The following is a 21,203-nucleotide window of genomic DNA, read 5'->3' on the forward strand; positions in this document are numbered from 1 at the left end:
TTATTTAAAAGGAATGTGAACATTTCACTAAATGTATTATGAAAACACAAAATCTGTAACTCATTTGTTGCTATTTTTTTACCTCAAATAATACACAGGGCTGAAAATATGATAACTGCAAACCACTTGTTGGTGAACATTTTGCTTAGATTAATGTGGTCTCTCAGGAATATTACTCCACATTGTTACCAGCAACTGTTTCTTGTCACATCCAAGCTTGAGAGTATGCAGTATAATTAAAACAATACTATACTGATTGTTTGTGTGTGTGTCGCTCCCTGGCAGTATTAACTGCTTCCTGCTCAGGAGAGGGCAAGAGTGATGTTTAGATCTTCAGAGTTGATAGAGAAGATGACAAAAGTAAAGAATGAAGGAGAAAAAGAATGGCCGCACTGAGAATTCTCCTGCTGCAACGGGGTTTCACCCAAAGTAGAAAAGAAAAATGTTTGTAATCTCACAAATCTTTCAGCATATTAACGTAAGAGGCTCTGCTTGCAGTTTAAACATTTCTTTATGAGTTTCGTTTCTCCCCCTTCCTGCTAATCGAAGACGCTCAGAACAAGCACAACATACAGTAATTAACGAACCCCAGCTATTCGGAGGCTGTGTGTCAGAGTGTGGGCGGTACTCACCGGTCCACATATCTCCGGCTGGGGTCCGAGATGATCACTCCTTGCGATGCGTGAGAGAACGGGGGCTCGCGCAGCAGCTTGTATCTCAGCGGCCGGCACTGCCCGCAGGGCGGGCTCTCGGGCTTGGATGTGAGCAGGGTGGCATCGATCTCCAGGTGCTGCTCGGAGGTGAAGACCTGCACGCCGTACACCTCCTCCTGGATGTTGAGCTTGATGGTCAGGGGGATGTCACAGAAGGCGCTGCTGGGCCCCAGGGACATGTTGTTGCCGCTCGTCGTCAGGAGCACGATGTTGTGGATGGCGGGCGGGGCTGTCTCCTCAAAGGAGAAGAAGGTCACCCAGAAGGTGATAGAGTCGGGCACCAGTGGGTAGAGGAACTCCAGCTGGAGCATGCAGCCCTGAAGGGGGCAGGGAGGCCCAACGCTGCTGGACTCCATCCCTGAGTTGGGGCTCCAGGTCCGGACGCTCGGCTCGCAAGCCTGCTCTACATCCGGGGGGCCTAAGGGAAACACAGGGGACCCCGATGTCAAGCAGTGAAGGGTTCTCTGGAAACAGCATTGAAACAATGCCCCTGGAATGCCATCTGATAACAAAAAAAACTCCATATAATGCAGGTTTCTGCACATAAGAGACCACAGGAAAACAAAAGGAAGCACGAAATACAAGTACGGGTATTAAGAAAACATCAATTACCGCTGAGAATGAAAGTTCAGCCAATTGCACAAAATGGATATATGATTATATACCGGGGTGGTTCAGAAAGGTGTGAGCCTGATACTGCGCACTGCAGCTACTTCATCCCATAAGGAGCAAAGCGTAACGGCATGTCTCAGCACTTCCTACAGGCAAGGGCACAGAAGCACAGCAGGGGCCAGTGGAGGACGATTAAGGAAAACATACAGGTTTCCCATGAAGATGAGAAATACTCTGCTGTCTGATCAAAATGAAACCTGTCTGTTTGATGAAGGAGGAGGACTGTTTCCCCCCACCTGAATATGAGAAACATCATCAGACAACTGGATGGCTTTTACACGTCCTGAGCACCTCTGATTCAGGTTCCTCTTCTTTCCGACATTGGCAGTAGACACCAGTTTAAAAACAAACTGTACCCTAGTTTATATAATAAAGGTAAACACATGTAGCTGAAAAAATGCAGTATGCCAAAGCAAAAAACGCACCAGAACACTGAAGCAAAATAAACATCCTGCAGTATGGGGATGAACCAAAAAGGAGTTAAAAAAAGACTCCCGTGACTTAAGGATGCATTTTTGGCTTTTGTTTTTCGACAGCAAAATTTCAGAGAGTTCCCTACAAATGATTTCAAAATCCCGTTCTGTCCATGCAGTGTTTTCATCGCCTAGCTGCTGTCTTAGGTATCTTCATTTCTGAAAGAAGCTTGCCCTTTCTAAAGCTTGTAAGTTAGACATACTGTAAATCTATAAGTAGTATCTGTAGCACACAACTGTATATCCATAACTAGATATCTATACATATATCCATATCTATATATCACTATATCCAACAACTATATGGTAAAATTTAATTTGAACCTTTTTTATTATTGTTTTTGAACTAAAATGACAAACAAGATGCAGCCTTTTCAAAATGCTGCCGCCAAGTTGCAAAGACATAACCATCACTCCAGTACTAAGGTTTGTGCATCGGTTGCTTGTGCATTATCAAGGAATCTAAATTCTAATTCTCAAGTGCCAGCTTTCTGCAGTTTTTAGAGACGCCTTTCAATTAGCGTCTGATTAAAACCTGGAAAACACAGCTGATCTGACTTCCTATCCCCTGAATTGATTGAATGAAGTCAGTAACGTCTGAGATGGAATTATAACTAGAAACAATCACAGTGCTCGGGAGCAGAGTTTACCTTCCTAGCTCAACTCCTGACCTAGATCAACTGATGCTGACAGCAGCTTTCCACTTTGTAGTCTGAACATGTCATATCTCAATCCAATTAGCGTTATGCTGTTTCCAGTCCAGGGCTAAAGTTGCTAAACCCTGAGCTATAACATATAAAGGCCTTCATGGGTCAGGACCCATCTATCTGCTTGCTATACAGTATATGTACCAGATTGTTCAGTGAGATCTGAGAAAGTACAGTAGGACCCAGGAACCCCATAAATCTGGCAAGAAATTTAGTTTTTCACAGGCCTTTCAGCTTCTAGTCTTCCAATTTTTGAAACTGTCCCAACTAACATCAGAAACTTCAGAACACTAGATTGTTTTATAGGCAATGGAAAATGTATGTTTTAGATGTTCCATTTGTAATGAAGTGTAACTGGATTTTGCTTCCGAATACACCTTGAATTAATTTTAGCAAAAGCATGCCAAGGTGTGACGAATACTACATAAGAGTACACTGTATTTGTATTGTACTGTATCTAAAAAATTAAGGCAGGTGAGATGAATTACAAAACTGCTGAATTTCAGTGGGATTTTTAAGTGAGATGGCACCACAGGCAAAGTAAATTCAGCAATGTACTTGTTCCCTGGTGAAGCCACAAGATGAAATGAGTTTGTTGCTTTTGGTTAGGTCTGAATGGAAGCAAAACCACAGCTAGCTGGGCACTCCTTTTCGAAAGAGGCCCAGCATTCAACAGGAGGGGTGCTATTTCAGATTACATTATAGCAATAGCTCTGTGAAGTTGTCCAATTAGTTAACTGAAAAAACATTTCATCATGCGTATAAAAAACAAAACAGTGACAGCAATCACAAAACAACCTCCAGAAAAAAAAACATATTCTGAGCAAGACTTAAGTCATAAGATTCGCTAAAGGTAGCAGTGGTCAGAATTGGTTAGGGCTTTAAAAGGGAGGGTTGGGAGTTCAATACTGTGTGGGGCACTCGTGTTATACCCCTGAACTCCAGTTTCCTCAGGTTACTCTAGTAAAATACCCAGCTGCATAATTGGGTACAAATGTAAGTCACTTTGAATAAAAGTTTCAGCCAAATAAGCAATAATATGAAGGCCTGCAGAACTACACGTCCTGGGATGGAGACATGAATGTAAGAACTCTTTGACGCCCAGGGTTTATTTGCAATAGAAGAAACATTAATAAAAAAAGGTCATTTAAAAGCACAATCAATGTCATTTCCAAAAAATGATGTGGTCATTTTCTTATTTTTGGCCAGATCCCAAGCCATTCTTTCTAAAGTTCCTGGTAGGTCAGTGTGCGTGTGATTGGGGAGGGGAGGGTGAGGGGAGAAGAGGAGGCGGGGGGCAGAGGGGAGCAGGGGGGCTATCAGGGAGACCTAAGAGGCCCAGAGAGATGGAGATCCTTTCCAATCGTGATGTACGCCAGGGGAAACTGCTGCAATTGCTCTTTTTGAAGCTTTAATAAATGTCATCCTTGTTCCACAAGGAAAAGCATACATTTTTCATGCATGTGGTTCCCTCAGTGAACGAGCCCTCATAGAGGGCTCCGTTGTCGGAGTGCAGGAGATCTAAAGAGCCGCTCACATGTTAAAAGCCAGAGCATAGTGGCGCATATTTTAAAGTTCCCGGGAGGCCCCTGCACAAGGCTTTCAAGTCAGAGGGGCAATTAGACCCCAAACAGTACAGTCCTGCCATATTTGGGTCGGCAGAAACCCACATTATTCACGGTGACGTACTTAACATTCATCAAGTGCTCAGAGGTGCCAGAGTCTGGTTGACACTGTGTTCTTGCGATTTTCTTTTGTACAATTCCAAACTGGCAACCACAAAACACATTTGCTAACCTCATTTCTGGGCTGCTCACAAAAATTCAATGTTTAATCAATTGAGCACTGAATTAAGTTTCCAGCTCACATTATCTCAGCACATTTATTACCATACGTGTGTGGCCAGGGATACGTAACCATGTACTGTAAATGATACTCTCGGCTGCTTGACACCTTTTTTGTCTTCAGATTTTTCATTGTGTTTGTCTTTTGTTGTTCTATCCATCAGCGTATTTTTTGTTCTCTAGTAATGTTTTGTAACATTAGTAATTGGACACAAGAATGGTATGTTGTTGTCGTTCATCTTTTTTTCTTAAGCTCCTGCCAAATGGTGTAGTAACAAATGAAAATAAAGGTTGTATTCACAAATCCTTCAGAAAAAAAAACACTTGATTTTGGCAAATGCAGTCTAACCCAGTGGTGGTTTGGCACTAAATAATGAATATGTAAGCATGAATGTGTACCAGCCATGTCCAACATGAATGTAATTTTACCATAATCTAATTTATAATCTTCGTGATAACATACAGAACACATAAGTAGGGTGTTTATTTAAAACCCCTTTTATTGATGGGTTTCCCAATCCAAAGCCAGAAAAGAAATTGCTGTAGCAAGTAGTATGCAAAAATATTCAGTTTAAAATAAGTTACTTTTGCTAATGCACTGAAATTTTAGCTCGCAGAGCAAGATCTCACTTTTTGCGAATGTCATCTTTGGTTATGACAAGGCTCCATCTGGGCATTCGTTTTAATGGTTAGAAACAACCCAGCCACACAGTGAATAAACAGAAGTTGAGTATTAAAAGCACTGTTGTTGTGGTGGGTAAAGGGAATGACTGCCACCCTAAGGAAAACATAACGGTTGAGGAATAAACAAACTTTATAAAAAGACAGGCACTTACTTTATTACCTAAGTAGTGCACGGACTTTACAGACCAAAATACTGGGGAGTACAGTATGTAATATATACCTATTCTTCATTTTACAAAAGTAATCTAGCAACAGGGGAACCAGTTTGCCTTATAGTTTTATTGAATGTCTATGCTAGTTAGTGGCAAAACTAATAAATAAATGAAGCTTCATTGGAACATTTCATTAAAAAAACATTTTGCCTTCGATAAAAAGTACCGTCCTTTTGTGCATTCAATTTTTGTTGCTTCATAGTCTTTAGGGGGAGTTTATGAACCTGGTAATTTACATTTTAAGAAGAAAACGAAATATTGCCATTTCTGTCTATTAGATAATCCCTATAGAGATACCGGCCTCTCTAGAAAAGTCCTCTCTCTATGAAACACTAGAGATGAGAATCAAGTTAATTGGACTCATCTGAATATTTAAAATTAACTAAGTATGTCTTTACCACAAAGAGCTATGCAGGGATAATGCCATTCTGGTTTTTTTTTACTCTTAGAGGGCTCTATTCTAGTCTCTCTAAATCAACCAAAACAGGAGGGAATATGTCCAGGCATGCAGTCCACTTACTGGAAAGTGCTGACTTGTGCCACAATGCGTGCAACACACACACAAACCCACACACACGCACACGCACTCGCACTCATTCATAGAGCAGGCAAAAATAACAACAGTGTTAAACACCGAAAAATGTGACCAAACAAAAACCACTTGCCTGCATGTAAAAATGACTGTTGAGTAAAAACACAACAGCTAGCTGTGCCAAGTGTGTGTGTGTGTCTGTGGGTGTGTGTGGGGAGGGTGGTGGTGGGATTTGAAGGGGAGGCATTCAGTTGTAAACATTTGCTTAAGATCACTCTCTCAGCCTGGCATAGTTTACCTTTCATTATACACTCCTGAACATTGCCTGCACTGAAAGCGAGTTACTGTACCCAACTTTGCCCTGTTTCCCTGGGATAACCTTGTCTTCTTGCGCTGTGCTGCTCCTTTGCTCCCTTGCTTGCCATTGGACTGTGTAAAACTAAAAGCGACCGCTCTGTTTTTCAGCAGTTACGTGGCCTCCTCAAATAACGAGACGCCGTGAATGCTGAAGAGGTCACCCGTTCTCTTTTTGCTGCGTTCCGAGTGCTATACTATCACTGTTTAATCTCTGCTGCTTTCTATCCCATTAGGAGGCCCCTCACTCCTACGCAAACACTCTGTGTAGGATCCAAGAGGAGAGATGAGCAGAGCCAGGCTTACACCACTGCTATCCCTGTTGCAATAGCATGTGTACCACACAGGGCTCTCTCTGGGAGGCCCAGAAGCAGTCTTTTGCTGAGCCTGGGTCATCATAAGCTAACCAGAGGAGAGATTAAACCAGATATACAATACTTACAAACTATACAGCTCCAGCATACAAATATAAACCAAGACGAACGGTGCATTGCACCCTCCATCTTCATTCACAAATACAGTAAATGCCCACATACCCCAAACTACAGAAACCAGGGTCCTTTGATGGAATCCAGAATTGTTTTTTTTTTCCATTCTGTTTTTTGACAAATATAAAACAAGAAAAGTGAATGGGTTTGTCCACAGTTCACTTTCTTTGGTCCCCAGGTAATTCTCTGCATTTTTCAGGACTGAAATAGATGTGGGTCACTCTGCAGAGATGGGAAACCAGGGTTGAAGGCGATATTAGTTGAAAAACCAGACCAGAGGTCGCAAGTTGATGAAAATTTAAAAAAGCAAAAGTTTAACAAACGACTTGACTTAATTACAAAACAGTAAAAGTTTTCAGTCGTGCCTTTACTGTTCAAGCAATAGGGGATTTCATATTCCTTCCATCAGCATAATAAGATAAAACTTGCATAAAGCATATAGTGACTATAAAAGGCAAAGCTCCTCATTTGAAACCTACTCCTATTATATATTGCATTTCTTTCCAACTGCAAAAGCTGAGAAGTTTAATTTGATACTTCAGTGTGATTTGTGCTGTTATCACGCAGTGATAGGTTCTCAGCACAGGTTCAAGGATTTTAGTAAATGCTACAATATAGGAACATACATTAATTATATCACCAAGAGGAATCGTGTGACACTGACAGCATTGCTCCATTCCCCCATCATCTCACTTGGGGTTTCTGCATATTTTCTTCCAAAATATTCCACTGCTTTTTATTTTCAGTCTGCTTTTTGACCTTTCTGGCTCTGCAACAAGATCTCAGGCTTTCCCAAACTAATATTCCCAGTCTTGTGAACAGTATGCATGTACTGTACATTGTTTGGACATAATTCAGAAGATCTGAAGGAATTCCTGTAATATTATACTCTGCAATTTGCTCCCATGATTTAAAAGAGGAACGACTACTGAGCAGCAAACCCAATTTAAATCTTTTAAACTTTATTTTCTTTACATACATGCATTCATCTGCATGTGTGCATATTTATACTGTATATATATAGAGACAGAGCTGGAAATTAATGACTGGGTTTAAAGGTTCTTAAAAACATCTGCCACACAAGCATTGACACAGTCAACAAACACATACATATCCATAAAATGTAATACAAATATTGTAACATTGTATAAAATTGTATATTGTAAGAAATAACTGACTTTAAACAAAGAGGAACTCTGACAATTAGATGGCTCTAAAATTGTGAAATGTTGACAGGTAATGAAGATTTATTCACAAACTTCACAGGAACTCCTTGCTTTTAAAGACACCATAAACCTGAAAGGTATCCTTGTACAGTATGATATACTGTCTTCAGACCTGTATCCCTGGTCTAAGTTGCTATTACCTGATCCTGAGTGCTAATAAGGGCTGCTAAATTTGATTTCTGTGTTTTGAATAGAGCTAAATTAATTTCACTGTCATAATTAACAGGAAATACTAAACAAGGGCGCAGTGTACCATAGCAGGTAAGTCTCTGGACACAAGACTGGCTGTGGGTTCAAGTTCTCACTGCAGACCTTGAGAAGACTGCTTCACCCCATCCAGGGGGTTGCCTTGTACTCTCTGTGTGTGCTTAACACAATGGAAACCAGGACAGAAACTACACCAACAAGATGTTCCAATATGGAAGTACTTACTATATATACAAGTAACCACAAACAGCATATTGATATTAAATTTAAACATTATAGATATAGTTAAATCCTCAGAAGGTTTTTATGTTATAGCATCATCTGTGAATGCATCTTCATAAACCCACTTTCTATTATTGAGATACAAACATTCCAAAAACCGCTTTTCAAAAAACGTAGTTATATAGTGTATCCATTTTGATCCCACTGTTTCCTAATATGCCATACAAAAGCATTTCCAGAAACTGATTGATTTGGAGTACTTGTGTATGACAGCACAATGCAAAAATGAGCTCTTCGCTAAATATGAGACTCTGCAGACAAAGCCCCAAACATTGCTCATTGCAGGAGACCTCACAGGAGATCACAGAGAGAAAGTCAAAATGCTGACAAGTTTTCAGAGTAGCTACTCAAAACAAGCCAAGGGGTCATTGTAATCAGCCCTGCTAACTAGGTTTGGAATTAGGATCTCTGAAAAATTCACAAACACATGGATTTTTTTTTATTCATATACAAATGCTCTGTTAAGCAAGAAGCTACTTTTTCAGAACAACCTACCAGAGAATCAAATTTAACTTGGGCTAGAAAGCCACACAGCCAGTAAAGGAGCCATGTATGTATGTAAAATTACCACTGCTCAATACCCAAATTGGAGTGTCCATACTGTAGCGTCCTTTGCCATCTGTACAACAGAAAAACCCTTTAAACGTACTGGCCATTTCTGAGTTTTCAGTGGTATCAATGTTAGACCCACCATTTCTTCAGTCGATATTAGACCAATTGTAGGCCACAGTTGGATTTGCAGCGGGTAATAAGGTAATTGGTGAGACAATCACAACTTTCAGAGAAAAGTGTGCACAGTTCGAGCCAACCTGATTAACAAATGATGATACCCAACTGTTTACATTTGTTTTCTAATGAAATAGAAAAAAATAAGAATCTAACATGTTGTTTCAACACACGTTATCTTTTAAAATTTCCTCAGTAGGGCTTTACCAACCAGTTGTTTTCTGGTTATTGTCTTTTATTGGCCTAAGGAAGAAAACTGTATTTGGTAATATTGCTCGCCTTACAGCATTAAAGACACAAATCTTTTTTTTTAAGAAGAAAATTTTTAGAACGTATTCACCAGCTTGGTTAGGTTAAGACTGTACTTAACTGTAAAAATCTGTGACCACAACAATAAACAGGTCTATGAAATCACTGAAGGGTTGAATATAAAGCAACAAAATTAAAAACATAGGATCTCCGTTCTGACACATTACATTCCTAGCTTTTTGATGTCTATTTCCTAAGCTGCTGGTTTGTATTGGTCTTGCTACAGTATGCCTTTCATGCTTGTCATGCCCTTTAGAGTGCTTCAGGAATTTTGGAAACTATGACAATAATGCAATTTAATTACAGAAAGAAGAAATGACCGTTGGTTTTGTTTTTGTTTGAAGTGTTTGCCTTTACAGGAAACATGCTGCATTCTGACTGAGCAGAGAAACCTGTCCCTTCTCCTCCAGAATGTCTTTCTCTTCTTCTCAGTCAATACCTGAGACACTAATATTCTAGTAATGTGGATCTGCTCTACGGTTGTATTCAAAATGAGTTGTGCTGGTCCCCTTCCTTGGTTACTTTCCTAAATATAGATTATTAGAAACACTTGATTTGCAATCCTCAGAATTGCTGTTCATAGTCCCTAATCTTAAAATCCATAATAGCTCTTATGCTGCATAGTGACTGTAGTGTTGTACCATTCTTAGAAAGATCGACTCACCAGCAATTTAATTTAATTTAAGTGGAGCAACAATGAACAAACATTTTTTTGAGTTGGGTTAAATATTATTTCCCACACAGCACTAGGAAAATGGAAGTAAGGCAGTTTTCTGGACTTGCATTCATGTTTTTTTTGTTTGGTTTTTAATTAAAATTCTTTTTCAATGGGAAGCCTGGCTTCTCTTAACTGTATTATATATGGCATTGACAATCCCCCTTAAAGCCTGTCTGCACCCTTCACATGACCAGCAGCTTCATTTGTCTTCCTGAAGGAAATAATGGTAACTTTTCTTAACATCACAAAGATGTCGGGCATTAGGTTTGGACCCATACCTGCTGGAATACCAACAAAGTTCCTTTCATCTTAAATGAAGTACTGACTTCTTCAAAGTTATGGGCAGTCCGATACATTTTAACAGACAGGTTAAATTAATAGAATTGTAAGCGAGGATGAAAACTGTTAAGGTATAAGGCAAAAGAACCACGTGCATCGCAAATGTATGGTTTTGCCAGTCAAGCCAACACCGCTTAAATTTGAAAAACATGTTAAGGAAATTCCTTCACCACCTGTTGATAGCCCATGTATTGTTAATACAGGCACCGATGCAGTGGGACCTGTTGTAATGCATCCCATGAATACTGATCACAACTGTCAACCATCAGCTGCAAGTACAGATTCTGGTATTCAATTAGGTTTTTGACTTTTCGGCGACTTTACATGAAGCAAACTCTTGAATTTACACTAGTCTTGAAAAGAACACACATCTGCATCTTTAAAAGCAGAATCAATGTTATTTTTTTTATGTATAAGAATCCATCACAAAACATAAATGAAATACTGATTATAATCTAGCTGGTGTTTAAGTGGTATTTGATATTAATGGTAAGACATTGTGAGGTATTAGTAATCTAGATGATATCCTAATGCTTGTCCCAGAACTTGAAAAAGAAGTCATGGCTGATATGAACTGTAGTGTGTATATTGTTTTCATCCTTGTCAACTCCCTGAGAAAATACACAACACATTTTGCCGTGCTTTGCTATACAATAGCTAATTAATACAACAATAATTTTCATTCTTCTAAATAAAATGGAAACTCGTTTCCCAGATGTAAAATTCAATGTTTTCAAGTTAAAATACACTGTTCACAATTTGTTTTTAACAACTGTAAAAAAAATGTTCATGTGTGGAAATAAAACAGAATGTGTTGCTCTGTTCTTACAGTTAAACCTCCTTGCACTCATATGAAGTTTTAAAATAGAAATATCAGCATTTTGTGTCCTTAAAGTAACGAAAATGTACCTTAATTTTTTGTACTCCAAAAGTACAAAGAGAAAAGAACAAAACTCAATGCAGGCAAAAAATTCAATTTTACACGCGATCACCATGGGCTACACTCTTGCTCAGCTGGTTAGGTTCCGTCTAAACTGCTCAGACAAACAAATCATATCCAATTAAGAAATCTATACATTTCCCTTGTTCTTGGTACTAGAAACATGGTGGATGGTGTCACATCTTGGGAGTATGGCTCGTGTGCCTAATATATAACATATACAAGGTGTTCTTACTTCTTTTTTTCAAAGGCTAAAATGCTTGACAGTTTACATCTCATAAAGGTGTTCCAAATCTCACCTGGGAAAAAAAGACATTTAGCTAAAACAGCAAAATAAAATATGCTCTAAAAATGGTAAATTCTGTAGAAGTGAATTCAATTGGTATATTGGTATTGGTGTTTAAACATACTCAGGACTATACAGGGTTAAAAACCTCCAAGAACGCAGAAAGGAGATTCCTAAATCGTTTCTGATTATCATATACTTTTACCTCCAGAACAAACTGGAGACTGGAGCCAGATGGAAAAATATGGGGACAGCCAACAGTAGCTCACAAAACTGATAAGCTGAAATAAGTAAGTCGAGCAGGCAGAGGCCTCCGCTGTGAATTTGTGCCCAGTAATGAAGAGTACAAGAGGCCAATTGATAATGGGGAATTCCGGGCGGTGAAAAACAGCATCAGCTTACAAGACAGGCGTGACAAGCCCAGGCATGTATCACTAGCTCTTCTACTCTCACACAGAGAGTTTTCTTGTTGCGGATACCATTAGGTGAAATTTTCTATCCAGCATGCTCTCACTTTCCTTCATTACACAATTCATTAACAGATTTTAACTCTTGTTAGTACACAATGTCAGATGATAACTTCTTGATCTGTGTTACTTCCTGACATACTTGCAGGAGCAGAGCTGAACTGTAGTGTACCGTAAAGTGTGGAAGCATACCGGAATGGTTTATCAGATTTCTACTTGGTGTTCCTTTACAGTGATCTTAGGGGCTGCAAATGCTTCTCATAACAATTTGTCAAGTCAAATGGATTAATAAAGTACTAAAAGATTACATAATCACCATAATAGTCAGCCTCTGCTGTAGACTAATTGCATATTAGTAACAAAACCCCAATAGTGAAATACAGTACAAACAGGGGGCTAAGATTATTATGTGTAACATATTATTTGTCACTGTGTTGCTTTACATTTTTGCATATCTCTTGGCATGGTAGCCTGTATGTCTGATCAGATGCTGTTGAGAGGATTGTGCCAGTCCTGAAAATGCAATGTGGTCACTGTGCATCTCTCAGCCAAGCTTGGCATCTCAGGCAGGTTTCCTTCATTGTACTTTTATGGTAAGGAGTCCAAAGGGGACCCCATGTTCTCCAGTATTGTGAAGACGAGAACAGTCAAGAGGGCTGGGAAGGAAATATTGAGAGGAAAGTTGCAGGGTTCAAAGAGAGAGTGATGCCGACACTGAAGGGAAAAACTGAGTCAGACTGATTATGAGAAAAGTTTTGATGGTTTTTTAAATGCATATGTACAAAGCCCTATGGACCTTTATGGGGCCATTAATGCTTATTCCTTAAAAATAAACCCAGGAGAGGTCAAGCTTTAACAGCAGTCCGATGACTAAAATTCTCCACTTTTGAGTTCTAAAACGTGACCCGTTCTTCTCAGGCAGGTAGTTGGGCTCTCTATATCCAGGCCTTCTCTGTTTTGGTCTCTTCCATTGGTTTGGCAGCAGGTAGACACTGACACCAAGGCTTTATACATGAGGCTACCCATGCTGGGACCTGGACTTGGTCTTTCAAATCCAGAGTGTGATGGGAAGAGTGGACTGTGATCATTCTGCCAAAGAAACTGGTCTGGGACTATTCTGCTTTGCCAAGTAAGTCACAGTCACAAGAAGTGATTCAAGTCACAAGAAGATCAAGAACTGTTCTGAGTGTAACCCTTCAGAAAACAGTACGCAAGAAAAGTATGCACATAAGAAGGATGCAAAGACCAGAAATAATGGTGGACACATAGTCTTACACACACAGAATAGGCTCCTATGGGCAGTATTGAGAGGTTCCAATGCATTATTAGAAAGAGGCAATTAATAATAATTAATAAATAATTAATAATCTGTTATTAATCCGGTGTCTGCAGTTGTCCCAAAATACAGCACACCACAGTGATCTGGACTCTTTATCTAACAAATCCTTCCATCTCCTGCCTGGTGTTTGTTGTACATTGGCGAGTCTGCGAGCCAAAATGGAATAGGCATTAAATACATCCTATTTTAGGAATGAATCTAATTTGGCTTTGTAAACATGTCCCTTTTAACAGAGGAGTAAACTTTGTGAAATTTAATCATAATGTAAATGTTTGCGCTACAAGTGTGGAGCCATTACTTCTGCGGCACATAATTAAACAGCAACAAGCTAAGTTTGTTTATATTTTGTCATTCAGTTGTAATAAATTGATGTGGAGACAATTCTTTCCTATCCTCGCTGTCTGTTGAACAGAAACAATACAAAAACCACACACCAAAAAGTCTGTAACGCCCCGTTAAATGAAGGTGATTTTCTTTTTTATTACGACATCCGTCCATTTTCGAACCTTCTAACTTAGGGTCCCGCGGAAACCGATGCCCACTCCAGCAAGCAACGGGCACAAGACAGGATACACCCTGGGTGGCATGCCAGTTCATTGCAGGACACATCCAGACACAAACACATCCAAACCAGGCTTGATTTTCCCAGAAGCCAATTAACCCCTCTAGTATGTTGTCTGAAAGTGGGAGCAAACCCACAGGAGAACACAGGAAGAATAGTGTCCACATACAGTGCCCTAGGAATTGAACCCGCGGTCGCAGAACTGTAAGGCAGCTGTGCTAATCAACGCACCACGGTGCCACCCTTCATTAGAACACAGCACTGATAAACATCATTTCCTGACGTGTCCGTCGAAAAAAACCCCAACATTTTTTAAAGACAACAGCACAATCTCACAGGGAAACAAAATAAAAATACCTCCAAAAGATGAAGGCATCATAATTGAACACAGAAAGGCATAACAGACGGGCATGAGCATCACTTATAGCTGCTTCTCTTACCTTCAGCCTCACGGGGGCTCCAGTGTCCAGAAGGGGCACAGGGGCGAGGAGAGGAGGCGTTTGATGCATACTGGATCAGAACCCCACCTTCCTGGCACTTATCACACACCGATCCCCCTTCTCTAGTAGAACCAACAGATCAGACCGTTACCAACTTATATTCCTGTCATAAATACATGTTTTCATATAACAGGGGGCTTCCATTAACTGTTTGGCACAGGGAAATTCATATCCCATTAATCTGGGGAAAATGGGCAAGGATTTGTTTCCAAATAAGGGTATTGGGGATATTAATATCATGGTTTCTATTACTTCTCCCATATATTCCTAAAGAATAAGGCTGGTGATCTGAGTCCGCGTCAATCACCAACTCCCTTTCTGCAGGGGAGTTTATGACAGCATAACTATTAATACAAAGAATGGGAACAAGGAGGAAATCACAACAGAAATCAGTGAATAATCCTCTTTTTATTGGTCCTTTACTGCATCCTTCATTGTTGACTGACACGTTTCAGCCAGCATTGCTGATTATGTCAGCTCCGGGCATATGCTGTTCCTGACAGGAAACAGACCCTGCATTTCAAATGTACATGTTTTTGGTGGGAGGGAAGATAAAAAAGTACCTCTATTTTAATGTTGTAGCTAAGGATTAGAACAAGTGCTTCTTTTTTTTTTGACAAGACACAGTACAGTATATTTAAAAAAAAAATGTTAATCATATCTCATATTCCATTGCCCATTCCAAAATGCACACCTGTGCTCCTAAAAAAAATATTTACGAAACAGGAAAAACAAAGGGACCTGTTAGTGAAAACTGGAAATTCTTTGGGATTCTCAAAAGGCCTAAGCTTCTACATTTTCACCTGTCGTAAAAGTGCCCGTTGACGGGAGAGAACCATTCGAGTGTGAGGGCATCAGCCGTCTGGTCTACCACTTGGGGCGCCAGAGGGACAGGAGCAGGCTTGCTGTCTGGCTGCCAGGACTGGTAGATAAGATCCAAGTAGCAGTGCATTCTTGCAACTTGATTGAGCGTGAAGGAATCAGTACAGTCATCATCTTGGGGGTGAAGAAAAACAAGAGAAGAAACATCAACAAGACAGTGAGAAAGATGATGCGTGAAAGATAGGGCAGGTCATGTTGTACCTCTGTTGACCTCAACGCACGCCACACACTCCTACTTGATAATTAGGCAAGGTAGGGGTTGGATATGTTATTCAATGAGGCTGACAATCTGTGGTAAATAACTTTCACAGGTGTCAGAATCACTTATAATATGGGAAATATGACAGGAAAGCCCTTGTTATTGATGGCACTTAATAAAACATGCAGCTCTGCAACCAAATTTATTACATGGGATTCATGTAAGAAATAGGATAAAAAGAGTTTGAGGCTTAGCATACAGTATGCAAGGAATCAGAATTGATCACCGGTGTCTGGTTTCCTTGATATAGTGCTAGAAGTAATTAGGGTTTCAGCACAAACTGCTACACTCCAACTCGACTCCTAAATAACTTGTATCACCAAGTGTAGTCTGGAGCACAGAGCTGGAGCTTTTCTGCTGAACCAAGCCGATATGTACAGAGGTGACATTCAGCCAGTGCTTCACCTTGGGTTCTTGGAAGATCAGATTCTTACGAAATCACATGAGAACAGCAATAACAAGTAACAACAAACTCCTTTCCCATGACAATGTAATCTCCTTCACACACCACTGCTACTATTTTTCCATGAAGGGCCCAAAGACGGAACAGGGACATTTCAGGTGAGTATTAATATTTGCGTAATATTATGTACCTCTGTCTGAACCATGAGTTTAGCTTTCAATGTGCATGCTTAGACAATTAATTCTCGCACTGCAAAGTTTTATCAAAAGGCTTATGCCTCTGCAGTTTTAAAAGGTACTGTAATGTAGGATTCTTTTAGGAGTTTTAGAATTGCTTTCTTAGTACTGGGTCTGAGGTGAGACTTGAGCTGCAAAACATAAGTTTCACAATTGCCTTACTTGCCTTTCATTTGTAATTACAAATTGTCCACAGAATGCAAAACCTAGAATTTATTATGCAAAATGTACTATAGTATAACTTCAGTTTGAGACAGATCTAAAATTAATATAGTACACTTTTTGTAGGAGTGGTTTACAGCTTATGTCTTAGACTTTTTTTTTTACTTCAAGGCAGGGCCTACACCTTGATATCAGTCTTGGATATGGATTTAAAGACAGTGGCTACTGGCCTTAGAAATTTCCTCAACTGCAAATGATTCTCCTCGTGAGCCACAGGGATGCTTATTGGACATGTATCTTCTGAAGCTACAGACAGCCGGTCTGCTTGCCCCATCAGGTTTTTCTTTGCCTGTGATCACTTGCATTGTCTGTCTCAAGTTTTCACCAGATGGAAGCAGGACCTGATGAAGCATCTAATCCATGCCTGCCTTGAAGAGCCTCAAAGGTAGTGTTATACCAACCATAACCAAATAAATCAATTCAATAGTTGGGCGTATTTAGCCAAAATGTTATGCACCAGGACTGTGGCAGTAGATGAATCAGAATTCTTATAGAAGCTGGAGAAATAAGACCCTCCAGAAACGAGAGTGGTCACCACTGAACCACCCAAAAGGTTGTTAACTCATCTTCGATCTTCCTGTGCCAATGGCAGCAGAGGGCTTTTGCACTGGGTATCCCGAATTGAGAAGAATAAAGTATACTGAAACACGGTACTTATGTTCAATGTTCATTTGCATTGACATTAAAAACAATCTAAAAGTACCAAATGCCACCCTCAGCCTCAGCTATTCTCTATACTGTAAGAAGTAGTGCCAAACACCCCCTTGCTATTCATGGAATTCCAATAAAACAGATAACTCACCCAAGATCATGGTGGTCTTACTTTAAATCTTTCTTTTTATCTTCCTTTTTATACACTGTTCTGTTTCACATTTTACCTAAAACACAGCACTGTTATGGCATAATTAAAGCCCCAACATGTTTGAAAAGTGTATTTATGAAAAGGGAGGTGAAAATAAAATTGCTTGCGTGTGTGAGAGAGTGTTGAAGAGAATGGGATGCTCTTCTGGGGGATCTTTCGAAAATGTGAGTTACTTATTCACAGTGGTTCACCCTACAAGGGGGAAGTCCCAGGAACAATATGCTTTTTCCTTTCAAAAGACATAACACTGTCTGAATTGGACCACATTTAAAAAAAAACATTTCTGAAGATGCTCAGACAAAATGCATTTATCTGTGTGAACAAGCAGGAGAGCCCCTTAACTGTGGCTGTCAACTGCCTGCTTACACTAACTCCTTTATAAAGAAAGAAAAACTGGCTGTTATAAATTCAGCACTGACTAAAAAACAAACCGTAAGGATTATTATTTATGACGTACAGTACTTTATTCAGGATACATACTGTTCAGTGAAATATTTTTGTGTTTTCAAAGTATATTTTGCTTTTGCGTCCGGAATAAGATTTATTAGAGTTAAGGATTTCAAAACGTGTCAGTTTCTCTGAAAAGCTTTCACTCTCTCCTGTCTCTTCTGGGAGATGAAACCAGGGAAACCTGTTGACATGGCTAACATGACTAATTGTTCAATCCTCAAGTGGCTCGGATCACACACAAGGATTAGACTGAGATTCAGAGCGCTCTTCACTCACCAGCGTAGCTCATGTAGTTGTTGAAGGGGGTGTTTGTGAAGTGTTTGGAGCCACAGGTTTCGTTTCCTGGCTCGGGGTCATGGCAGTGCTTGTATTTGGGGGTGGGGTTGGTATCAGCACAGAGGTCCCCCATCTCTAAGGACGGTTCCACCTCCAGGCAGGGGTCGTTGCAGGACTCGATCTCAGAAATGCCCCGGAAAACATGGTAAAGTCCCAGGCTGTGTCCAATCTCATGGATCATAGTGTTGGTGTGGCCAAAAGTACCATAGAATGAAGGATTCAGCACAATTCCCCCTACAATGACAGTGCATAGAGAACACATTTACCTTCTCATACAAAACATGTATCAACCAATCACAAAAAGCTCAATAAGAAAACCAGCATCAACATCATTCTGGTGATGGGTAGTCACAGGGTAAAAGTACAAGGTCACACCCTCTGAACTAATTCATCAAACAAATAGAATAACAATGAAATGACCATACACCTGGCATTTTTGCATAAGAATCTTAAACCCTTTTAAAGGTGCAATCAATACTTTGGTAGCAGGCCATCCAGTATGAACATATCATGCACAATTATAGCTCAAAATACTTGTTATTCCCAAAACAAAGTTGACAGTACTTTTCAGAGCAGCATAGTTCTAAAATAAACAGATACTATTATCCACAAAAATGTTTCAAGTTGTGGTCAATTTATATTTCAGTATTTAGCTTCTGACATTTGGAGGATGTTGAGGGGTACACTACAATTGTTCAGCTTGCAAACACAAAAAATGAACAACAAAACAAATGCTCCGAGTTTGTTACCTAAATGCGTTAACGCCTCTTTATCCCAAGGCCAAGTGGCAACTCCAGCCAGATCTTCATCAGAGGAGTTGGCAAAGAAGATATTCAGATGGGTGGAGCCATCCAGATTGAGTATTTCTTTTAGCTCCTTCACATCCAAGTAGGCCCTAGAGTAGAGACAAAATCCATTACATGGGTAGCATGCACATACCATAATGGGTCAGTCTAGGGCAACTTTGTCATTATACAATGTAAATGGTTCCTGCCCAGTGCTATATTTGCAATAGACAAAAAAACAGTTTCCCTCTCTCCCCCTTCTAATGCAGAGTTTACATATCCCCAGGGAGGAAATCAGTGGTCTTGGCACATTCTGTCCACATGCTAAACTACTCAATTAAACCTCTACACATGAAAGTGAAACATTTTCATAATGAATTAGATGCAAATGTTCAGTCTCCAGCAAGGAGCCTGACCACATTGGCAGTGTGTTTTACAACAGCCACAGGGCAGTGGGGCACATGGCCTCACGCTATTTACCCTGACTGGAAAGTCACCCATAAAATTCTGGACAGGGCAAATTCTGTAGAGCATATGGAAACTGTTTCACAACTCCTCTCCCAAAGTCCTAAAGGCACAGAAAGTTGGTACTATATGAATGTTGGCATTATGAGGCCCAAATTAAGTTCTTGAATTTACGTTATGATCAACAACTCTTAATTTATAGGACTGGTGTAAGGAAAATCCAAACATTTCCTCCTTTTTTACAATGAGCTACAAGAGCTATCATACTAATGGCATGCAGCTTACTGTTTAAAGTGGATCTGTAGGCAGGATTTAATCGCAATCAACAAAATTGCTTTTATCAGTCTCTGCATTGCAGTAGTAAACAATCATGGTAGATTCATTTCACTGGTTGTAATTCACATTTTTTTTCCCCACACTCACCTAGAGTTCACGTTTTTGCTGCACCGATTTTATGACTGAGAGATACTGCTGGTGTAACACTGCTCGCAATATAGAGCTACAACTGCAGTTTATTAAGAACAAAATGGAAACTAGCATGACGGCATACTGAATATAATAGGAAGATGAATGGCATCATCATCTCATAATCAGAAACACGCAGAAGACAACGTTCAAAGCATATTGCTCCAGGGCACAATTTTCTCCACTTTTTTACTCCTTAGAAAGTAGTGACAGACAGTTATTGCAATTGCTTTCCACGTTTATATTGTCGCCAGCTTGATTGCCATCTTCATATTAAAATTGAGATCAAATTTATATATCGGTAGAAAAAATATTGAATTATGTGCCTTTAACTTCAAACGTCAAATTCACACAGGTTTCTTTCAAATTAAATAATTAAATAAAAACATTCTTTCTAAGAGAGGCTGGAAGAGATGTGTGAGCATTTTCCAGACACAGGAAAATCTTCCTTTTTACCAACCAGTTCATAAAGTTTATTGCAGTCTGTTTCACTTTCAGGAAAAGCATTTTGGAATGAATAACTTGAGCTTAATCAAAATCTGTCACCTTTCTCTGCGACTCTTCTTTTCCCTCTTGTTTACACGCTACAGCTGTGAAATTGTCACTCATCCTTTGTGAAACGGTGCTGACGTAATCGCCCGTGACCGAGGAGAACAGAGTAAGCATGGTCCTTCACCAGTGCTAAGGTCACTGTCATACAGGAAGACTTACTGCAGATGAAATTTGAGCTGCCTTCTGAAGTAAAGACTTGTTTGTGGAAGGTCATTGCCCTTATCTGGCTAGGAATGTTGTGTGTCATCAAGTACAGTACCTTCAAACTGCTGCCTTCTAGTATGCTAATTATTCCATTTCAAAGATTCAGTTCCATATTAAAAAATTCTGTCTTTGGTATGCCACATAACCCAGACATTGTCTAAGGACTACCCTTTTACCTTCACAGAACATTCATCATAGTTCAGAAGAAATCTCTTTGGCCACATGCTGCTCTGAAAATGCTCGTCTGAAGCATTTTGCCGTCCAGAAAATATAACTACTGTTAAAGAATACTCTTTCCACCAAAAAAACAAATTTCACTGTAACATTCCTAAATCAGAGCTTTCCGTTTTGGTACGACTGAAGTAGAGACAAAATCTTTGCACAAAATGAATGTGCATTTTAATGCCCTATTTCATAATTTACTATCTTTAAAATGGATCAAAACATCTGTTTGTGTTACGAAACTCGCACTAAGGCAGTTGCATAGTTAAGATCAAGGGCT

General features: G+C 39.7%; 1 protein-coding gene across 1 annotated transcript in view; it reads right to left on the bottom strand.

Moving 5' to 3' along the window:
- pappaa (pregnancy-associated plasma protein A, pappalysin 1a) overlaps positions 1-21,203 on the bottom strand; it is a 211,018-nt gene that overhangs the window by 155,929 nt on the left and 33,886 nt on the right. Inside the window, exons 3-7 of the mRNA XM_015367158.2 lie at positions 18,980-19,125; positions 18,171-18,464; positions 15,384-15,576; positions 14,521-14,642; positions 633-1,131 (exon numbers count right to left, since the gene is read on the bottom strand). Of these exons, the coding sequence (XP_015222644.2) occupies positions 633-1,131; positions 14,521-14,642; positions 15,384-15,576; positions 18,171-18,464; positions 18,980-19,125 (1,254 nt within the window). The remainder of the gene's footprint in view (positions 1-632; positions 1,132-14,520; positions 14,643-15,383; positions 15,577-18,170; positions 18,465-18,979; positions 19,126-21,203) is intronic.

Source organism: Lepisosteus oculatus, chromosome 24, assembly GCF_040954835.1.
Source record: "Lepisosteus oculatus isolate fLepOcu1 chromosome 24, fLepOcu1.hap2, whole genome shotgun sequence".
NCBI classification, from domain to species: domain Eukaryota; kingdom Metazoa; phylum Chordata; class Actinopteri; order Semionotiformes; family Lepisosteidae; genus Lepisosteus; species Lepisosteus oculatus.